Here is a 20,008-nt window from a genome sequence, read left to right on the forward strand (position 1 = left end):
AAATAATTTACATTTTATAAAGATATTTTATTCATATTATAATTTATATAATTACTTTTATTTTAAATATGTGTATTTGTAAATATAAAATTAGTTCTAATAAATATACAATAAATATAAATAACATATATAAGTTGATAACATATATAATTATAACTACACTTATTTCGATAATATATATTATATAAACAATAAAAATGTGATTCATAAATTGATGTAAACATTTTATATTCGTAATTATTATTTTTAAATATAAATATATTATTTTAATAGGTATAGAAAAGTTATTAGGTATTACCATATTTCTAAAATCTTACCAAATTGAATATTTATAGAGAAAAAATATTTTTGTTATAAAATTTATTAGCCACTACTGTAATATGAAACTTTGTCAAAAATATAAATTCATATATAGAAAATAGTCATTACCATATTTAAGAAATATTGCTAAAATCATAAAATTTAATATAAAAGTTTTTACATGTCACAATTAAATTGATGCCATATACTGCCATATTATATTTTTTAAGCCATGCCGTCTTTTTTTTTTGAGAATGAATGTAGTGATAACACATGTATAAATCACTTCTAGGGGATCGTTCGATGTATTTCAATATATTATTATATGATAGTAGAAGTTGAAAGTGTTTGGATTTATATATGACATCAGTCCTTCTTTGTTCGGACGAACCAACTAATAGTTTCAAGCTTGTTCTCCAAAACATAATAAATAACTTCTAAAATACTTATATACCACGGTTAAAAACTAGTAAAATCTATAGTATATCAACTCTTCCAGACTTATTATATTGTTTGTCCTCAAGGAAAACAAGAGTGGTCCTAATGAAATAGGTTTTTGACAACAACAGGATTCACATAATTTAAAATCACTATTCTCACTTCTGCAAATATGATAGGTGGAAGTGAATTTTTTACTAACCTCGGATGATTCAATGTACTACACTCTAGCTTAGTCACCATTATCATACATCACACAACTTCACTGATAGCGCCTCACATACCCCTATACTGACCTCATTTCTGCATAAGATAAACGTGTAGGCTACGTCTTAGGAGTATCGATCAAGAGACACATGGAATCAACTCAAGCAAGTATTTGGACCTACATGTAACCTTTTATGGGTTTCCCTCTCTCTTTTCTCTTCTTTGAATCCAATTTTTTTATATAGTATATATAATATTAGTGGACAAAGTTGTAGACGAATAGTAAGATCATCGATAAAGTATCTATTTCTCGCTTTCAATCAATGTGTGATCATTCTATTAGAGTAAAATAATGGGGTCGCGGGAAATATTCCTACCCCTCTAGACTGCAAGAAATCATTTCAATCTTTTGTAAATATGGATGCCAAAGAGAGGTGGAAGGAGAACTAGAGACACTAAGTCTAACACCATCCAGACTTGCATGAGGACTCGGATCTAATGTATACCAAGCTCCAAAACAAGCAAGTATAGTAGATTAAGGTTGGAAGTCATATTTGGTTTCTCCAGACATACTCACTAAGTGTGGATGTGAGTAACATGTGATACACTGAGGTGTTTCCATCTAATACATTAGTGAGTACAATCAAACCTCGCGTGTCAATATGAATTAGTAATCAGTGCCGCACTGGCTTGTTTAGAAAAACTATAAACTACTGCCACGTTCATATTTGATATAGTCAAAGCCCATAACAAAACAACTAAAAAAACAGGCTTGTTACTCTCATCATCATTGTAAAATTACATGAGTCAAACAATTCTTAACCATTCATTCTCCTATCTTCAAACTGAAACTACATATAGTAGTTTTGCGGTGGACATATATCTGTCGTTGGTTAATTAGGTGATAAACCATTAAAACTCCTTCCCAACAGTTTTAATAAAATACTGACCACAACTTAATCATATTAATTACTTGGCTAAGCATGATGGCAAAAGCGTAATTTAAAAGAGCAGTTCGCTAAACGTGCAAGCGCCCTCTCTCCCACTCTTCTTCATCACACGCATAAAACGCATCCTTCTTTTGCTCCCCTTCTTCTTCCTCCTTGAGCCATATCGATGCGCTAAAGCGTTTTCGATGGATCCGTTTCTTAGGAAAATCTCGGCGCCTTGGCCGATCCTCGTACAAGCTGCGACGTGGACAGTGCTCCTCATGCTGACGGTGGGTTTTGCGTCTCTGGCTCCGGAGATGGCGTTTGTGTCTACATTATCATCGTCCTCGAATCTCTGCGGGGGAGAAAGAGATGGGTTAGTGAGGATTCCGATGGATTTACCGGGAGAGATGGTGTGCGTGCCGTCTGAAATGGTGAAGCGATCAACTCTTGACCTTTTCGTGCCGACCATTTTCGCTGGAGTTATGGTCGTTGCATCAGTTTCTCTGATCCGATCGTGTTTTGAGATCGAAAGCGACGTATAGATAGATACATGTCTGTTTAGTTCTCGAATCATCCAATGTATAAAACTTCACACAGAGTCTTCTAGCTATATATATCTTAACATCCAGTGTATGATGTATGAATTTTAATGTTTTGGAATCGAAAGCGTTGTGGATACACGTACGACTCTTTAAGCTTCTTCAGTTATATCATGATTATCTTATTTGATCAACTACAATGTTGAATATTTCGTACACTTATTTATATAGTTTGGTATTAGAAATGAACAACAAGGGTCCTTAGCTCAGTGGTAGAGCAATTGACTGCAGATCAATAGGTCACCGGTTCGAATCCGGTAGGGCCCTTTCTTTTTCCCTTTTTATTATAAGTTAATAACTTAATACTCACCGTTGATGATCTGACTGCATCCGGGTTTGATTACGTGGCATACGATTAAAGAATTGTTTACCGATGTTTGGCGCCAAACAAAACATCTGAAATTTTTTAGCCTTTCCCGGTTCAATTTTGACAAAACTGAAAAACGACATAAATTAATTTTTCAAATACAATTATTTAGCTACGATTACGTCGCATACGAGTAAAAAATATCGTCAACCGAGCTTTGGCGCCGAACAAAACAGCTGAAACTTTTTAGCCTTCCCGGTTCAATTTTAACAAAAGTGAAAAAGATATAAATTTATTTTCCAAATACAATTATTTAGCTTAGAAACAAACATTAATAAATATAATTCAATCGAGAATGATGATACGGAGTAATTCTTCACATGGATGGGTTAGATAGTCGTCAAAATTGAGCTACTCGTAATGAGATGGTGGAAGTCTGAGGCAATCCTCCCAGGAATGTAACCAAATGCTACACGTATCTGATCTGATTCATCGTTGTGGACAGTCGTGGATTTTAAATGAAGCAAACTAAAGTTTGTTTTCTGGGTTTTAAAGTTTTAGCAAACCAAAGTTTAAGACCACATATATCAATTGAAATCATACATTGAATGATATTTTCATATAAAACATCAAGCCAATTTTATTCTGGTCAACCTAATAAGCATTATATCTTGATGAAGAACCAATAATAAGCCTCTCAATTGCAGATTCGATAATGCTTGTGGTAAAATAAATTAAAATGCAATGGTAAAACTGAGTAATTGATTCTTTTATAAATCCCAAAAGAGAAATTACACAAACAAAGAAACAAACCAGCAAAGGAGTGATAAAGCCTAAAACCTACTAGATTTCTTGACAGCAAGACTTAATTAAGTAGCACCCATAAACCAAACCGAAATCTTAAACCGGTTTTAACCACCGAATCCATAAAGAGTACGCCCTTGCCTCTTCAAAGCATAAACAACGTCCATCGCCGTAACCGTCTTCCTCCTCGCGTGCTCCGTGTACGTCACGGCGTCTCTAATCACATTCTCGAGAAAGATCTTCAGAACTCCTCTGGTCTCTTCGTAGATCAACCCGCTGATTCTCTTCACGCCTCCTCTACGAGCGAGACGCCTGATCGCAGGCTTGGTGATTCCTTGGATGTTGTCTCTCAGAACCTTCCTGTGCCTCTTCGCTCCTCCTTTGCCCAACCCCTTGCCTCCTTTGCCTCTTCCTGACATTAGAACTTTCTCGAGATTTAGATGATTGAGTGTTTAAGGTTCAGATGATGAATTGACTGGAGGAAGGAGATTGGGGTTTTATATAGGAAGACGAATATCTGAGGAAGTGAATCGTAGCCGTTCGATTAGTGTTTTTATTGTACGGCTTAAGATGGCGATCCGGGTGAATGTATAAGAAAGAGTGTGGATCGTTGATTACTATTGAATCGACGGTTGTGAATTGCTTCCAGAGTAAATAAAGGATTGTGCTTTTCGTTTGTTGGGGGTGTTCTGGTTTGGCGTATTTAATTGGACCAGTAATTTAACCGAGCCGGTTATGGATATATTTATCATGTGGAATGAAAGTAGCTTTGTTGAACATAATAGTTGACCAACCTTGGAATGTGTTTACAGTCCTCAAGAAAGATATATGTTGATGACATTTGATTGGAAATTTTTTAAGTGTTTGACCCAAAAATATGAGCATGGGAATACAACCTACTTATAGTGTTACAAGGTCGTTGAGGTTAGAGCTCTCGTGTATCTTTTATTTTATTCGTTTTTCCTCTCTATAAGCTTCTTTTTCTATTTTGGAGCTGTTCTTGCAAAACACATACCTGAGATCACATCGATCTCGGAGGACTCTGAAAAATGTGTGTTCTTGATTTATTGGAAGCTCTTTACACCAAAATACTCTTACAAAATTTCGGATTTAACATTTTTGAATTATTTCAAGAACTCTGATAATGATCATTTAAGTTAAAGTACAAGGAAAATGAGTTCGCAATTTTTCAGTTTCGGAAGATCACTACAGTGTACAGAATCATATTGTCAAATAATCACAAAGCATCTCATTGATCACATCCTCATAATAAAACCCCAAAGTAGCAAAACATCACTCTTTAGAATGTTCCTCGCTGGGACACTTATTCTCGACAAACTCAAATTGCAAAAAGAATGATTAAACACACATTTTCATTGGAACTCAAAAACATATTTTCACTGCTTGAAACTTCACTTCTTGAAAACACCAAGCCTGAGACGAAAATCTTCTTCCATAAGAGGAAGTCCTTCGCGGAGCTTCACCTTTGGTTCCCAACCAAGAACTTCTTTAGCTTTGCTTATGTCCGGTTTCCTCTGTCTCGGATCATCTGGTGTGTTTTCCACCATTTTTATCTCCACATCCGGTTTTTTAAGCTGCATCAATCTCAACTCTCGATATAATCACATCTACTCAAAAATAAAACTAACAACAAAGACAATGCTAACCTCTTTAACTGTCTCAGCTAGCTCAACCATCGTGAATTCGCCGGGGTTGCCTATATTGATTGGTCCGGTTTGGTCTCCTTCCATCAGACGCATTAGACCATCCACCTACATAACCAAAGTCCAATTTCATTCTGTAATGTCACCAATTAAAATGAGTAGCTATGTAGAATGGAGATGCATACCATGTCTGAAACATAACAGAAACTGCGGGTTTGTGTTCCCGGTTTCTGAACAGTCAGAGCTTCTCCCCTGCAATGACCGATAACATTTTAAGTCTAATCTTTAAAGCATTTGTATTCTCAGAAAAATATATATAATAAAAAAGTCAAGAACTTGATTGATGAAAAAAAAAAGACTTGATTGATGTTAGTTTCACTTTCACCTGAGAGCCTGTGCAATGAAGTTGCTCACGACACGACCATCATCAATGTTCATACGAGGACCATATGTGTTGAATATCCTCGCTATGCGTATTTCTACAAAAGGCATGTAACAATAATTAGCTTAACATATTTTAAATCAAAGTTTTCAAAGATATAAAAGATGACATAATTAAATTACCAATCCCATGTTGCCTATGGTAATCAAACATCAGAGTCTCCGCAACACGTTTTCCTTCATCGTAACAGCTTCTAACACCTGCATCATGTCCATTAATCCTAGTTAATTAGTATATTCAAGATTATTACGATTAATCTTTATAATGACTTACCGATCGGGTTTACATTTCCCCAGTAAGTCTCGGGTTGAGGATGGACAAGAGGATCACCATACACTTCAGATGTGGAAGTAAGCAAGATTCTTGCTCCAACTCGTTTAGCTAGTCCCAACATGTTAAGTGTGCCAATCACATTTGTTTTTATCGTCTGCCATCAAAACAATACCATTTATTACCATAAAGACCAATCAAGCTTTGACAATCGAAATGTAACAAACCTTAACAGGATTGTATTTGTAGAAAATTGGAGATGCAGGACATGCTAAATGGTAGATTCGATCCACCTCTACCATTAGAGGTTCGGTCACATCTGAAGAGTCATTAATAAGGAATTGGTTAATGCATTGTTATTTGAGTAATTAAGATGGTTAAGAAAAAGGTTACCATGACGAATGAGCTCAAATCTTGGATGACCAATCCATTTCTTGAGATTGTCTTTTGATCCTGTGAAGTAATTATCTGCAACAATAACTTCATTCTTTTCGTTTTGCATCAATCTGTCAACCAGATGTGAACCAATAAATCCAGCTCCTCCTGTCACTAAGATCCTCATATTCGACTGCAGTTCAAAAACATTCAACATATCAAATCCATTTCGATGAGAGATCTATACAAAATGAATTTCAACTTTTAAGACTTTGACCTCAAAACTACCTACACGTTAAACTAAAAACTTTAAAGCATTCAAAAACTCAATTGTAAAAAAAATGTTTAGATATTTAAGCGAATGTGAGAGTAATTAAATAAACCTGCAAAAACTTGGAATTACGCAGAGGGGAAGGCATCGGTGGTGATTTCGTCGTCGTTCCATTGGAAGAGTTCGTCGCCATTTCTGCAAAATAGGAAGAAAAAAAGAAGATAAACAGATTTTAAAAAACATGCACATGCATTTACACAGAATTTACATACACCACAATCACAAGGATTAGAGGATTAATCAGACCTGATGATGATTAGCAGTTAGCCGCTAGGTGAAACGATAGCAGTATCCAATTACTCTTTTGATCTACAAGATCAATATAAAATCCATATTTATAAGCAGATTTAATAAAAATATAAAATCATGTGAAACATGAAGATGAGTCCCACAAAATTTGTTAACTACGCCAGAAAAACAACATGGAAAATAGAAGAAAATTCCCTACCAGAAATTTAAGTTACAAAAAAAAAGAAAATTGAAGCTTTAGAAGGGCGGAAGGTAAGAGGAATAATCAAATGAGTTTGGTTCACCAAACGTAGCTTACGAATCAAGTTTAAATAAAAATAAAATTCTTTTTCTATACAAAAAACAAGTGTTGATAAAAAATAAGAAAAACAAAGACTCAAAGAGTTTGACTTAATATATACGGAATCTTACGTGAGAAATGCGCCACAGGAATCGAACCATGCATGTATTGTGCTAAACGAATCTACCTTTCGCATCATTTTCAAATTTATATCTGCATACAACTTCTTCTGGGGTTTAACTAGACGAAACAAACATATGACGTTATCGGATTACAGCTTCATATACATAAGAGACATATTAGGAGATAAGATAATTAACTACTAGCTCTTTACATTTTACCATGATTAAATCTTATAAGAGGAGAAGCTATTCATGAAGCTGCTAAATCAGCCAACAACAAGAGTAACCTCCAAGACATGTGTTATTTCTTGGATTAGTGGTTGTGGTCGTTTGAAATTACCTAATTATGTATTAACATCATTACATTGATCTAATGAAATAGATTTAACATTAAAATAGTATAGTCGATCAAATATGTGCACAAGAAATCACATGGCCCAATTGATGGGAAACCATTTGGATTAAAAGGCGTCTTTATCTAAGCACACTTTCAAAGGCACATCTCTGTTCTTTCTTAGCTTATGTTCTCCAAAAGAATGAAAAGCTTATAATTTTTTTAAGAGGAAAAAAAAAGATCCAAAGAGATAGTCGATCAACTAATTCCTATGTAATCTTAAACTTTGTTTCCCAATTATCGTAGTCAACTACTATTGACAATAGAACAATTGGTTACTCTCTGTGCAATACATATTTCACTAACATGATGGGTAGATGGAAAATGGGGCAGAAGCGGCTTTCTTGACATAAATTAAATGGTGAAGTATGTGCAAAACTGATTTGGATCACAACATGAGATTTTTTACAACATTATGGTGACCCATAAAACACATATAGTGTCTTGCTCTTGGTGAAAACAAGAGGATTGATTTATGCCAATCAACATATGTGAATTAAAATTCCCAAAGGCTTTTTTGCCGCATTTGACATTGCCTATAAATTATATGCATTTCAGTATTTGTTATATGATAGTCAATTCGTTCTTCATATTGTTGCAAATTTTGTCTTTCCCAAACATATCAAACACATTGACGTTTATAATTTGTTGTTCAGAATGCACATATTCCTTCCTCGAAAGTCGAAAAACTAGCAAATATTTTAACAAAACCATTGTAAAACGGACATTTGAAAATTAATGTAAAGCATTCAAGACTGACATGCTCCACTTTTTTTTTGAAAACACTGACATGCTCCATCTATTTGTGGAAGAGTAGTAGTATAAATGAAATATGTGATTTTGCCTTCTATTTTACCTCCAAACTTTACATTCTAAAGAATAAATCAAAACTTCCACTCTACCAATTAATTTCTAATTAATAAACGAGAATATTAGAATGCATTAGTTGAGAACAAAGAATGGTTGTCTGATCGAAGTGTTTCAACTCAAAGGAATTAAGATATCGACTTTATAAGCATCGATAGTTTCTTATACAAAAATATAAGCATCGAGATTTACATGAGATTGTGAGAAAACATAAAACTTTCGATTCGAAGTAAACATGGTTTGGAATAAAGCAATACGGGTGTAGAATATAAGATGAATTCAGACGATTTGAAAGTGTAGAGCTGCAGAGTGATAACTGATAACCAATTGGGTGTTGATAACGAGTGAACTATTTCGATTAAAGCAAAACAAAAGCCAGAAGTGGCTGTAGTTTAGTGGTAAGAATTCCACGTTGTGGCCGTGGAGACCTGGGCTCGAATCCCAGCAGCCACACTTTATGTTTTTTTGTAAGTAATATCAATGTGGAAAAGGCCTTATAACCCACGAATACTGAAACTGGCTCCAAGTTTCACTACTAGACGAGTAAGAGCATCTTTATCGCGGTTAATTAAACCCGTCTCTTCCTTTTTTTTAGATTAAAAGAAAATTAAAAAAAGAAGAAAACGCAAGAGACGTGTGTTTTGTCGTCTCGTGAAGGAACGCCTCCTGGTGGACGCGTGTCAACAAACGAGAGGCTGGAGGTTTGGTTACGCATTAAACGCATCTCAAACTTGTCTTTCTCTCTCTCTCTCTCTCTCTCTCTCTCTCTCTCTCTCAAGCTCTCGACGAAGGCGATATGTTTGGCGATTTGATAGATTATGCATGTGATTGAGCCTCTTGTTGGTATGATCGGTTGTTACATGTTGATTCTCGTCGAATCCTTCTCTCGGTGGTTCTCCTCGACGGCGCCGGAGCTCTCCTCTACGGTGCGGGAGCTCTCCTCGACGGCGACGGAGCTCTCCTCGATGGCGATAAAGCTGTATGTCGGTGGCGACGGAGCTCTCTCACAGTGACTCTCCTCGAATCGAAGGTAAAGCTTCTGTTGTCTCATGTTCTGAATTTTTTTTTAATTTTTCATGGATCAAAATCGATTTGTTGTATGGATGGATCAAATTTGATATGTTCAAAAATCACTGATAAAATCGTTTTGTATAAGTTCTGACTTGTTGTTTGAGTGTGTGGGTTTCTCAAATACATTGTTGATCAAGTTAGTAGTCTCTGACTTCCGGTTTCTCTGTTTGTATGTTTTCAATCTCAACGATCCACGGTGCAAGAGGAAGGAACCTCAAAGCAGAAGAGTGCAAAGCAGAGCAATACAGGTAAATGTCTACGTCTGTCCAATTTAATGAGCGCCTTGATGTGGAGTTAGGTAGTTAATGTTCTGCTTAGTGATATATTATGGTTGAGTTAGTAATAAATAGGTGTAATGGCTAGGTTGATGGTTAGATAGAAAGCGTGGTTGAAGTGTGATAAATGTGTTAGGTTGATGTCAACTCCAAAATCTTCTTCATCTATTTAAGATAGTGTCTTCGCTTTCTCTCTTCTGTCTCAGCTTCTTCTTCTCTTCCTTCTATCTTTCTGTCCGTATTCTTTTTCTTCTTATTTTCTTTCTATCTTTTTGTGACGTTCTCGGGGATGGATTCCGATCCATACCGGCAGAGTACTAACTATGTTGATCTCCTTACGAGTCAACATGGTGTCTTTGGTTCTTCATCGCAAGTCCCTGTCTTTGGGACTCAAAGAGCTGAAGCTTCAAGCGTCCCTCAAGATACTACCGCAGAGCGTAAGGAACGCAGGATGTGGACGCCTGTAGAAGATATGGTGCTCATCAGCTCCTGGCTTAACACAAGCAAGGATCCAGTTGTGGGAAATGAGCAACGTTCTGGGGCATTCTGGAATAGGATCGCCACTTACTTTGCGGCAAGTCCCAAGCTTGCAGCCACTGAACAGCGAGAATCAACTCATTGCAAGCAGCGTTGGCACAAGATCAATGATCAAGTCAACAAGTTCTGTGGGTCTTTTGAAGCAGCAACCAGAGAGAAGACAAGTGGGCAAAATGAGAATGATGTTCTCAACAGAGCTCATGAAATCTTCTTCACCAACCACCGAAAAAAATTTATTCTTGAGCACGCTTGGAAGGAGCTCCGGAATGATCAAAAATGGTGTGCCACTGCTACATCTAAAAACGAAGGAAACACTAAAAGGAGGAAGTTAGATGAGGGTTCACAGTCTGACAATTCACACGCACCTCAAACAGCGACTGAGGAGGAGCGTCCCCCGGGTGTTAAGGCAGCAAAAGGGAAGAACAAGAAGAATGCCAAGGGGGAGGAAACGCTGTCACAGTTTCAGACTATGTGGGAAATTAAACAAAAAGATTTGGTCTCCAAGGACAGGATAACAAAAATGCGGTTACTTGACCGCTTACTTGCAAAGCAAGAACCCTTAGATGAGGTCGAAAATGATCTAAGGAAAAAGCTCATGTATGAGTTGTTGTCTAACTAGTTGAAGTATTGGTTTAAGAGTGTGTTAGTTGAACTTGTTGTTGTTTCACGTGTTTTAAGAGTTCGTTTAAAAGTTTGTTTTAGTTGATCTTTATCTTGTTGTTGTTCCACGTGTTGGTAACGTTTTAATATATGATATTGTTCTGTTGCGTTTATTGCTCTTGCTATATGAACTTATTAATCTTAGTTAAATTTATATTACGTTTTTCTTTCTTGGCAGACTGGAGCATTGGAGCGTGAGTGAAGAAAAGACAAGGAGACAGTGAGTCACAAACACACATGTGAAGGAAAAGACAAGAGAGACGTTGGAGCATAGCTCATGTCACGGACACACACTTTATTGTAGCATAGCTCATGTCACGGACACACAGTTTATTGTGTATTATTGTATCACATGTCTATCTGCCAAGTCTTGTATTGTTTTGTATATCACGGACACAAGGCTTCAAATTTTATATAAATGAAACTTCTTCTATCTCTCTCAGTATCAAACTGCCATCTCAAGTCCTTCTATCTCTCTCAAGTTATCTCAAGTGTAATCACTTTCTCAAACTTCTCTTTTATAAACACATAATCACTTTCTTCCTTCACAAGTTCTTCTTAATCTCTCACTTTATAAACACTTCAACACCTAATTAATTTCTTTCTTCACGTTAAACTCTTAGTCACTATCTATTTAAACTCTTTTTAATCACGTTAATGGCTTCCTCTTCTTCTCAAAACACTTTTGATGATGCTTTTGATGATACATTTGATGATACATTTGATGAGCTTTTTGATCAACATTTTGATCAAGCATTTGAGGATTTTACCATTCAAGCTAATCAAGAAGAACGAAGAAAAAAAAGAAAAAAACGAGTTTATATTGAAAGACATCGTGAAGAAGGGCATAATCGTTTATGGAACGATTATTTCAGTCAAACTCCAACGTATCCTCCTAATTTATTCCGACGACGTTTTAGAATGAACAAGCCATTATTCATGCACATTGTAGATCGACTCTCCAACGAAGTTCAATATTTTCGGGAAACAAAAGATGGTCTCGGAAGGAATAGTCTCTCTCCACTTCAAAAGTGTACCGCCGCCATTCGTGTCTTGGCATATGGTTCTGCAGCTGATACCGTCGACGAATACCTCCGGCTCGGTGAAACAACAACTCGGTTATGTGTAGAAAATTTCGTGGAAGGAATAATATATTTGTTCGGCGAAGAATACCTAAGAAAACCAACACCAGCTGATCTTCAACGTCTACTTGATATTGGAGAGTATCGTGGCTTTCCCGGGATGATAGGAAGCATCGATTGTATGCATTGGGAGTGGAAGAATTGTCCCACCGCTTGGAAAGGGCAATATGCTCGTGGTTCAGGTAAACCAACAATCGTTTTAGAGGCGGTTGCTTCATATGATCTCTGGATATGGCATGCGTTTTTTGGACCTCCAGGTACGTTAAATGATATCAATGTTCTTGATCGTTCACCAGTTTTTGATGACATAATAAATGGTCAAGCTCCGAAAGTCACTTTCTCTGTCAACGAACATCAGTATAATATGGCTTACTATCTCACCGATGGTATTTATCCGAAATGGTCAACTTTTATCCAATCTATTCGTATACCACAAGGGCCGCAAGCAGTTTTATTTGCTCAGCATCAAGAAGCTGCCCGAAAAGATGTAGAGCGGGCTTTTGGAGTCTTGCAAGCTCGTTTTGGCATTATTAAAAATCCTGCGAGGAGTTGGGATAAAACCAAAATTGGGAAGATTATGAGAGCATGTATCATACTCCATAATATGATCGTAGAAAACGAAAGAGATGGTTACACACAATTTGATGTTCGAGGGTTCCAACAAGGAGAAGACCAAGGAAGTTCACATGTTGATCTCACGTATTCTACAGATATCCCTTCAAATATCGCAAATATGATGGGTGTTCGAACAAGAATTCGTGATACACAAAAGCATCAACAACTGAAAGATGATTTGGTTGAACACATATGGCGTAGATTTGGAGGTGGTGAAAACAACAACTGAGCTCTCCTGCTTATTTCAAATAATTCTCGTTCATTTTAATAACCTTTGTTTTCATGTTTTTAATTTAAAATCTATGTTTAATATGTTGTCTTTTATTTACTAAAAAATATAAGTTTTTAAATAAATATTTAATATTATTTTATTTTCAAGAACTCCAAAGCAAGAGACTTGCAATGCAGACGTCAAAAACTCAAGGTTCTTGACAAAGTCTCTTTAACACCTTTATGTCTTAAATATTATTAATTTTATCTCAAGAGACCCTTAATGGAGTTGTGGGATAATGATGCTCTAACCTTGTCGTTTCTTTTGATCCTTTGTATGCACTTTAAATTAGTCTTCACACAATTGGTATCGTTATTGGTATAACCGGTTAACCCCACACAACCTTATTAGCAAGAAAAGAGAAGAAAAGAAAAACAAGGTAAACATAAAAACACCAACGTTTCCTTGTCGCACACGCCATTTGTGTTATCAATAGAAATTACATTTATTTGTATAAAGAACGTATTTTGCAAGAGATCTCATGCAAGTTTACGTGGCTTGAAGGATTCTCTGATTGTACAACTTCTTTCACCATCTCCTCAATCTCTCTTGTCTCTTTCCCCATTTTCTCCACACAAAACCCTAATGCACTCAAGCTCAACACCACCTCACTTTTGTCCACTTTAACCTCTTCCCCTTCTTCATCATCAGCACGGAATATACCATCCGAGACTCCTCTGCAATGCTGGAGATACGTATTTAGAATCTTCCCTGGCTCGCTCTCGGGGCTTGAGAAACTAGGGTTTGGTGTCTTCCCCAACTCAATGTCCCACGAAGTGTTGCCGTTCTTGGTGAGCGCCTTTTCGAGTGCGTCTAGTGATTTGAGAAGAGTGATTTCCTCGAAAGATTTTGCTAGAAGACTTATACTTTGCGTTAGACTCTTGAGATCACTGTCAATGTCGCTAAGAATCTCCTTGCACTGAGGTGATTTCCATCTTCCTTGCTCGTCAAGAAACCCTATCGCGTAACCGCTGAATTGCAACAGATCAGCCAATTTAGACAACGATTTGAACAGCTTCTCGTAGCAAGAAGCGTTAAAAGGCGTAAACCAGAAGCTCGGCTCTGCTTGTGCTTCTTCGGTAAACTTCTTGAGCAAGTTTAGATGGCTTCTCAGCTTCTTTTGGCTCTCCATTATCTCCCCTTTGCTTGCTTTAGCTCCAAACAAGCTTGCACATCCGTACAAAGCGTGGAAGCTTCGAGAGAGCTCGAGTTTCGCGACGTTAGCGGCTCGCGTGGGCTGCAAGATAAGCTCCACCATGATGGAACAAGCCAACCCTATAAAAGTCTCGATGATTCTGTCGATAGCAAAGTCCCTTGGCTGTCCGAAATTCTTCCTTCCTAGGATCAAAACGGCTCCGATCGCCGCCGAGATCCCTCCGGCTTGTCCGTACATCCGGCTCTTGCTCAAGAAGCTAGAGAAGATAAACCATGGAAGTAAAGAAAGGAACCTAACCGTCAAGAACCTCTGGAACACAAAACAGCCCATCACTCCATACACTGTCCCTATCACTGTCCCTTGTGCCTTCACGTTGGCCACTTTAAAAGTCGCCTCTCTTGCTGCCGCGAAGCTGATCGCTACCGGTAGACCAGCCCAATAACCGTTTGGTTTACTATACAATGACCCTAGAAAAATCGCTAAACCTAGCGAAAGCGATAGCTTCGTAGCCGGCATAACCTTCTTGCTGTCCCAATCACTAAACCAAGACCAAGACCTACTCTTGGTTTTGACTGAGCCTTTGTTCTCCTCCGGTTTTACTTTGGTCTCCTCCGGTTTAGCCGTTGAGATGGTTTCGAGGAGCCTGAGGCAGAACAAGAAGAAGTAGAAGGGCAAATCTTGAGGTGTTTCCGGGACTTGCTGAAGTGTTTGGAGGCACTCATCGGGCTTTTGTAGATCGGTTTCTGGAGTTACTGACGGTTGGGGGACGTTGTTTACTCGTTTGATTGAGAGGTTCACACGTTCTTGTACGTTCTTGAGATCGTCTTTTACTTCTCCCGCAAGCAAGCTCGCAGGAATAGGAGACTTGCTTGCTAGTACCATGTCCATTCCTCTAAGAGCAATCTCCATGCTTTGTAGTTTCTCTCCTTTGTTATCGTTCACGTTTTGCCATCTCCATATCTTAAATGGAAGCCTCTCCCATTTCATGCTTGGCTACATATATATAAAGATTTCATTATTAGATATTTTTTTGCCTACATTTTAAACCAAAAATATTTATGATAAAATAAGAACATGAGAATTAATTAATTACTTGGTAGCGTTTGATGGTTTGATAAAGCTTGGAAGAAATACGAGACAGCTCTCGAGCCTGTGAGACAGAAGCCATTGCTGTCATGGCATCCTCGGCACAAAAAGCTTTCATGTACAACTTTACTCGCGTTGTTACATTTTGACCGATCTCTTTGCAGCTTTGTTTCACCTGCTCATATGTGTAAATAAAGTTATTATTTTTGTTCTCTTTTATAATTTCTTTTAGTGACATCAGAGAATTATGTACCATTGCCAATTGGGATTTAGTACTATACACAAAGAATATTACTATTAACGGTGAGAAAAGCTTGTTATAATTCCACGAATTATATTATATAATTAATAAAACAAGGAATCATATTTCTCTGTGATGCGACACAGCTTGTACGCAATATTGGGAAGAATTAGGACAAAATTTTAGGCGGTGGTTTATGACATAAGAAGGATATAATAACAACTAGGTTAAGACCCGCGCATTGCGCGGGACGAACATTATATATAAAAATTATTTTATGTATTAAATATTTTTACATATTATGAAATAATAAATATATATTGAATAATTAAAAGTCAGTAACTATTAGATATATAATTAAATTGGTGTGAACATATAAATTAATTTTATTAATCCAAAAAATATTTTTTTTAATATTTGATAGGATATGTAATTAAATTTAAATGATATCTAACATACATAGTATATTTTAGTATATTTTTAATATTAATGTCTATTAAATGATGATTTCTACTCATATATTTTTTTGATCATTTGTATCTTTTAAAAAAAAAAATTAAATTACTGATAACAAAATTTTTATTGTGGGATTAATAGTTTTAGTAATTTATATTTTTTAAAAATAAGTTGTCAATGTTCGTTCAAAACTTTTATCAAAAAAATTGTTAAAGTAAATTTTGAAACTAAATTATTTATGTATTTTATATGGTTTATAGTTTAATTTAAAACGATATATATATATATATATATATATATATATATATATTAAAATAATTAGTTAAATTAGACTTTTTACTTATATAATTTTGTAATCATTTGTATTTCTTCATAACAGAAATTTTAAACCATAGATCACAAAATTTGAATGTGAGGTTTTTAACAGTTTTAGTAATTTATAGTCGTTTTCAAAAATTCAAAATATGACATATACAGAAAAATCTAAATTTTTATTATATGGTTATTGTGGTTGTTTAATTTATTTAATAGTTTTAAATTAAACAAATATGATAGTGATACACTAATTTGTTTTTATCAAATCTTTATTATTCAAAATCATTAATTGCCTTATATACTTTAGCCACATTAGGTAATTCCGTAAATTTTATTAAAGGAAATAATAAAGTACATTAATGATGAATTTATTGTTAATTTAATAAAAAGTTTATTATATAATTAGATGGACCAACATATTTCTCTAATAATTCTAAGAATCAACCTAGTGATGACATGTGGCTACAAAAAGAAGTTGTAATGCTTTTCAAATAATATATAGGGGATAATGTGGTACGGAATAAAGTTGGGAACACACTTCAAAAACTAACGTCAACATGTTTTGTGACTGTATAACCAAAGTCCATTTATTAACTATTATGCTCGTTGATTACTTTTTTCGTTTGTTTCATCGATTTAATTCGGAGAGGTACATATCTACAAAAAGACTTATTCTTAGGTCCACCCCCTAGGGTGAACCTTTAGGTTCACCAACCAATAAGATTGTCTTATTTTATATTTGATATCTTTTAAAAAAGGAAACAAAAATTGTCAAATTATATTATGTTTTTAAAATTAAAAGATAAAAAAAAAAAAAATTACAAAAAAAATATTTTACGTCGTCAGCATAACATTAAACCCTAAACCCTAAATTCTAATCCCTAAACCCTTAATCCTAAACCCTAAACTCTTGGATAAACTCTAAACTCTAGGATAAATCCTAAACTCTAGGATAAATCCTTAACTCTAAATCAATACACTAAAGCATTCAAGCGTTTAGGGTTTAGGGTTTTAGTCGTTTTTTATTTAGAGTTTAGGATTTATCCAAGGGTTTAGGGTTTACCCAAGGGTTTAGGGTTTACCCAGGGGTTTAGGGTTTAGGATTTAGGGTTTAGGGATTAGGATTTAGGGTTTAGTGTTTTGTTAACAACATTAAAAATAATATATTTTTTTTAATTCTTTTTTCTGTAACTATTATCTTTTTTTACTTTTTGTATTTTAAAAACATAATATAATTTGAGAATATTTTGTTTCCTTTTTTAAAAGATATCGAATTTGAAATAATGAAATCCTATTGGTTGGTGAACCTAGAGGTTCACCCTAGGGAGTGAACCCAAGAATGACACTCCTACAAAAATATTATTTTTATCTTTCTAATATGAGAACATTAATTATGTAACTTTCTTACAATCGTGAATAGTCGAAATATAGCTACTTTGAAGCTAGTTCCGTAAAACAAGATTTTCTTCCCATGCAAAGATATAAACTTTCATATAGATCCTTTTTTTTTTGTAAAAGTAACTTTCATATAGATCTTGGTTCTTCATTTACTTTTGTTTCTATATTTTCACGTGTAAACACAAATATACTATGGGTAGTGTTTGAAACAATAATCAAGACCATGGTTCTACTACTACGTAGAAAGATAAATATATATGTGCACTTGTATACGTAAATAACTAAGAAAAGTTCGAGTATTTTATACGTGTATGTATTGAGAGAGATGGTACCTCGCTAGTAGCTAAACGAGGAAGTGGAACGAGAAGCGCAAGAACGCAAGCGATAACACCAAGCGCGGTGCTAGCTGCAACTCGAAGAGGGTGCATGACTGGATCAGTCTCAGCTCCATTTATATAACCAATAACATAAATAAGAACAATCTGGCCAAGTGCGATCCGCTTAGCCACCAAATGGGTCGAACCATTTGGTAGCACCACAACAAACGCTGCTAGAGCGGCGGCTAGAGCAGTAGTTCCAGCCGTGAGCCGAGCTGGTCCAATAAGCTTTAGTGTAATGATAGCGGGGGCAACGCTCTGACATGTGGCGTAAAGAGCTAGCCAGCAGCCACGTAGCGTGTCGCCGAGCGTAGCATCGGTGATGATGAGAATGATCGTGACGTAAGAAAACGCCGGGAATGCCACGTAGCGGAGGATCCATTCAGGTCCGTAGAGTGTAGCCGCTCCAACGATTGTGCAAGCTAGAGCTGTACGGAACGCTGAGGCTAGACACGTGCGCCACATGGCTCGGCCTCTCTCAGTATTTTGCATTATTTATAGAGAGAAAGCCAAGAACAATTATAAGGAAAGAAAAGCTTAGGCTTGGGAGCTAGTTCGTTGTTGTTTGTGAGAATCTAATGATTTGAGGAGTAACAAAAAGAAATTAGAAGAATATGGAATAAATTGAGAGAGAAGTGTGTGACGATGAAGGGTTTATAAAGATGTATTCATTAGATGAGTGGGTCAGTGCTCTCTTAGGGGACGTGGAAGTACACCAAGTGGGTTCCACGTGAGAAAATTAATGGACTGCTTTTTTTTTGAGCAACAGTTAATGGATTGTTTATGTAATGAAAAATCAAAATTTCATCTTTTAATCGATACGGCATAGTGGCTATATTTTACTAATCATATTTTTTGCCTATTTATGTGTTCTTTGTCTTTACCGATCTAACGGCTCAAAAAGGATTACGATATTATAGTATTTGACACCCAAAGCGGTCTTAAATCACGCTTTCAACAAAAAGTATAAAATTATTTGTTTACGTATCTAATCAGGATTGGAGTTTTAAAATATTGGAGTTTTGATATTAATGTGATCGAGGGATGCATAAATAATAAACCAGTACAAGCTTGGCACTTTGGTTTTAAAAGGGGAGCTCGATGATCAAATCTTAAGTCGTGTAAAGAGAGTTTCGTGAAGAAACAACCGTGCGTAACGAAGGTAAGAAACAGCTGCTGTATAGAATGGTTGTGCATTAAAAAATAATTAGTATAATTAATGAATTTTCAGTTTGAATAATATACTTTATACATTTTAGATTTCATAAAGGAAATGTTTATATATGTATTAATAAGTTTTATGGATGTTGTTTTGTGTGAAGTGGCTATACTAATACAAACTACTAAACTATATTATAATCATAATCAAAATTAATTTATATGATTAATACACAAGAGAACATTCCAAAGGAGGAAAAAAACAAACTTACATTTAATTATCACATATTACTGTTTTTAACCGCTTTCTCTTAACTACCTCATTAATTTGCAGTACCATAAATGGGTAAGCGTATTTATCATATTCCATATATCATGCTAATTTAGTTTTGAATAGTATAACATATTTTTTAAATCAAGGAGAGTAGGAAACACAAGAAAGCTAAAGTTAATTGTAGTTTTTTTCAAAGATCCAGCTATTGAGGTTAACCGATTAATCCCACGAGATCCGTATCAACCACGTATTCTTACCATTTAAAACAGTTCGGATGACCAACGTGAACCAAACTGCAGATTAACCGTATTATAATTATCCTCAAGCACCACTAGTCCAGCTCCGTTGATTAAGTTAGTTGTAGTTTTTCTATACAATTACTAGGAAATATATGA

At 35.6% G+C, this 20,008-nt stretch overlaps 5 protein-coding genes and 2 non-coding genes across 11 annotated transcripts; 4 read left to right on the forward strand and 3 right to left on the reverse strand.

The window, feature by feature from the left end:
- Positions 1-152: 152 nt before the first annotated feature.
- LOC103864915 lies at positions 153-2,610 on the forward strand. The gene has a single exon (XM_033289292.1). It carries the CDS (start codon positions 2,081-2,083, stop codon positions 2,417-2,419), a length of 339 nt encoding a protein of 112 aa, XP_033145183.1. The 5' UTR covers positions 153-2,080; the 3' UTR covers positions 2,420-2,610.
- A 61-nt stretch (positions 2,611-2,671) lies between these two features.
- On the forward strand, positions 2,672-2,743 carry TRNAC-GCA. The gene has a single exon. It is a non-coding gene; the product is annotated as a tRNA-Cys (tRNA).
- A 788-nt stretch (positions 2,744-3,531) lies between these two features.
- LOC103864916 (histone H4) lies at positions 3,532-4,069 on the reverse strand. The gene has a single exon (XM_009142689.3). The coding sequence runs from the start codon at positions 4,004-4,006 to the stop codon at positions 3,695-3,697; it is 312 nt and encodes a 103-aa protein (XP_009140937.1). The 5' UTR covers positions 4,007-4,069; the 3' UTR covers positions 3,532-3,694.
- Positions 4,070-4,761: 692 nt separating this feature from the next.
- LOC103864918 (UDP-glucuronic acid decarboxylase 6) lies at positions 4,762-7,269 on the reverse strand. 3 transcript variants are annotated; one of them, XM_009142691.3, is made up of 11 exons: positions 7,118-7,269; positions 6,916-6,978; positions 6,722-6,804; positions 6,357-6,531; positions 6,191-6,282; positions 5,967-6,120; positions 5,816-5,893; positions 5,637-5,730; positions 5,437-5,503; positions 5,255-5,359; positions 4,926-5,182 (listed from the first exon to the last, which is right to left on the reverse strand). In XM_009142691.3, the coding sequence occupies exons 3-11, from the start codon at positions 6,800-6,802 to the stop codon at positions 5,000-5,002; spliced, it is 1,029 nt and encodes a 342-aa protein (XP_009140939.2). In that variant the 5' UTR covers positions 6,803-6,804; positions 6,916-6,978; positions 7,118-7,269; the 3' UTR covers positions 4,926-4,999. The 3 variants fall into 3 exon arrangements, with proteins under 3 accessions (XP_033145164.1, XP_009140939.2, XP_009140940.2); XM_009142692.3 differs by lacking the exon at positions 7,118-7,269 and adding an exon at positions 7,062-7,080; XM_033289273.1 differs by having other exon boundaries at positions 4,762-5,182; positions 6,916-7,147.
- Positions 7,270-7,574: 305 nt separating this feature from the next.
- Positions 7,575-13,237, forward strand: LOC117133310 (glutathione S-transferase T3-like). Of its 3 annotated transcripts, XM_033289262.1 has the most exons (3): positions 7,575-9,900; positions 11,303-12,448; positions 12,563-13,237. In XM_033289262.1, the coding sequence occupies exons 2-3, from the start codon at positions 11,782-11,784 to the stop codon at positions 13,108-13,110; spliced, it is 1,215 nt and encodes a 404-aa protein (XP_033145153.1). In that variant the 5' UTR covers positions 7,575-9,900; positions 11,303-11,781; the 3' UTR covers positions 13,111-13,237. The 3 variants fall into 3 exon arrangements, with proteins under 3 accessions (XP_033145153.1, XP_033145152.1, XP_033145154.1); XM_033289261.1 differs by having other exon boundaries at positions 11,303-13,237; XM_033289263.1 differs by lacking the exons at positions 11,303-12,448; positions 12,563-13,237 and adding an exon at positions 10,241-11,176.
- TRNAH-GUG lies at positions 8,963-9,034 on the forward strand. The gene has a single exon. It is a non-coding gene; the product is annotated as a tRNA-His (tRNA).
- A 203-nt stretch (positions 13,238-13,440) lies between the features above and the next one.
- On the reverse strand, positions 13,441-18,673 carry LOC103864919. Its single transcript, XM_009142693.3, has 3 exons — positions 18,137-18,673; positions 15,402-15,569; positions 13,441-15,301 (listed from the first exon to the last, which is right to left on the reverse strand). Exons 1-3 carry the CDS (start codon positions 18,671-18,673, stop codon positions 13,598-13,600), a joined length of 2,409 nt encoding a protein of 802 aa, XP_009140941.1. The 3' UTR covers positions 13,441-13,597.
- Between the last annotated feature and the right edge of the window lie 1,335 nt (positions 18,674-20,008).

This window comes from Brassica rapa, chromosome A04, assembly GCF_000309985.2.
Source record: "Brassica rapa cultivar Chiifu-401-42 chromosome A04, CAAS_Brap_v3.01, whole genome shotgun sequence".
NCBI classification, from domain to species: Eukaryota; Viridiplantae; Streptophyta; class Magnoliopsida; order Brassicales; family Brassicaceae; genus Brassica; species Brassica rapa.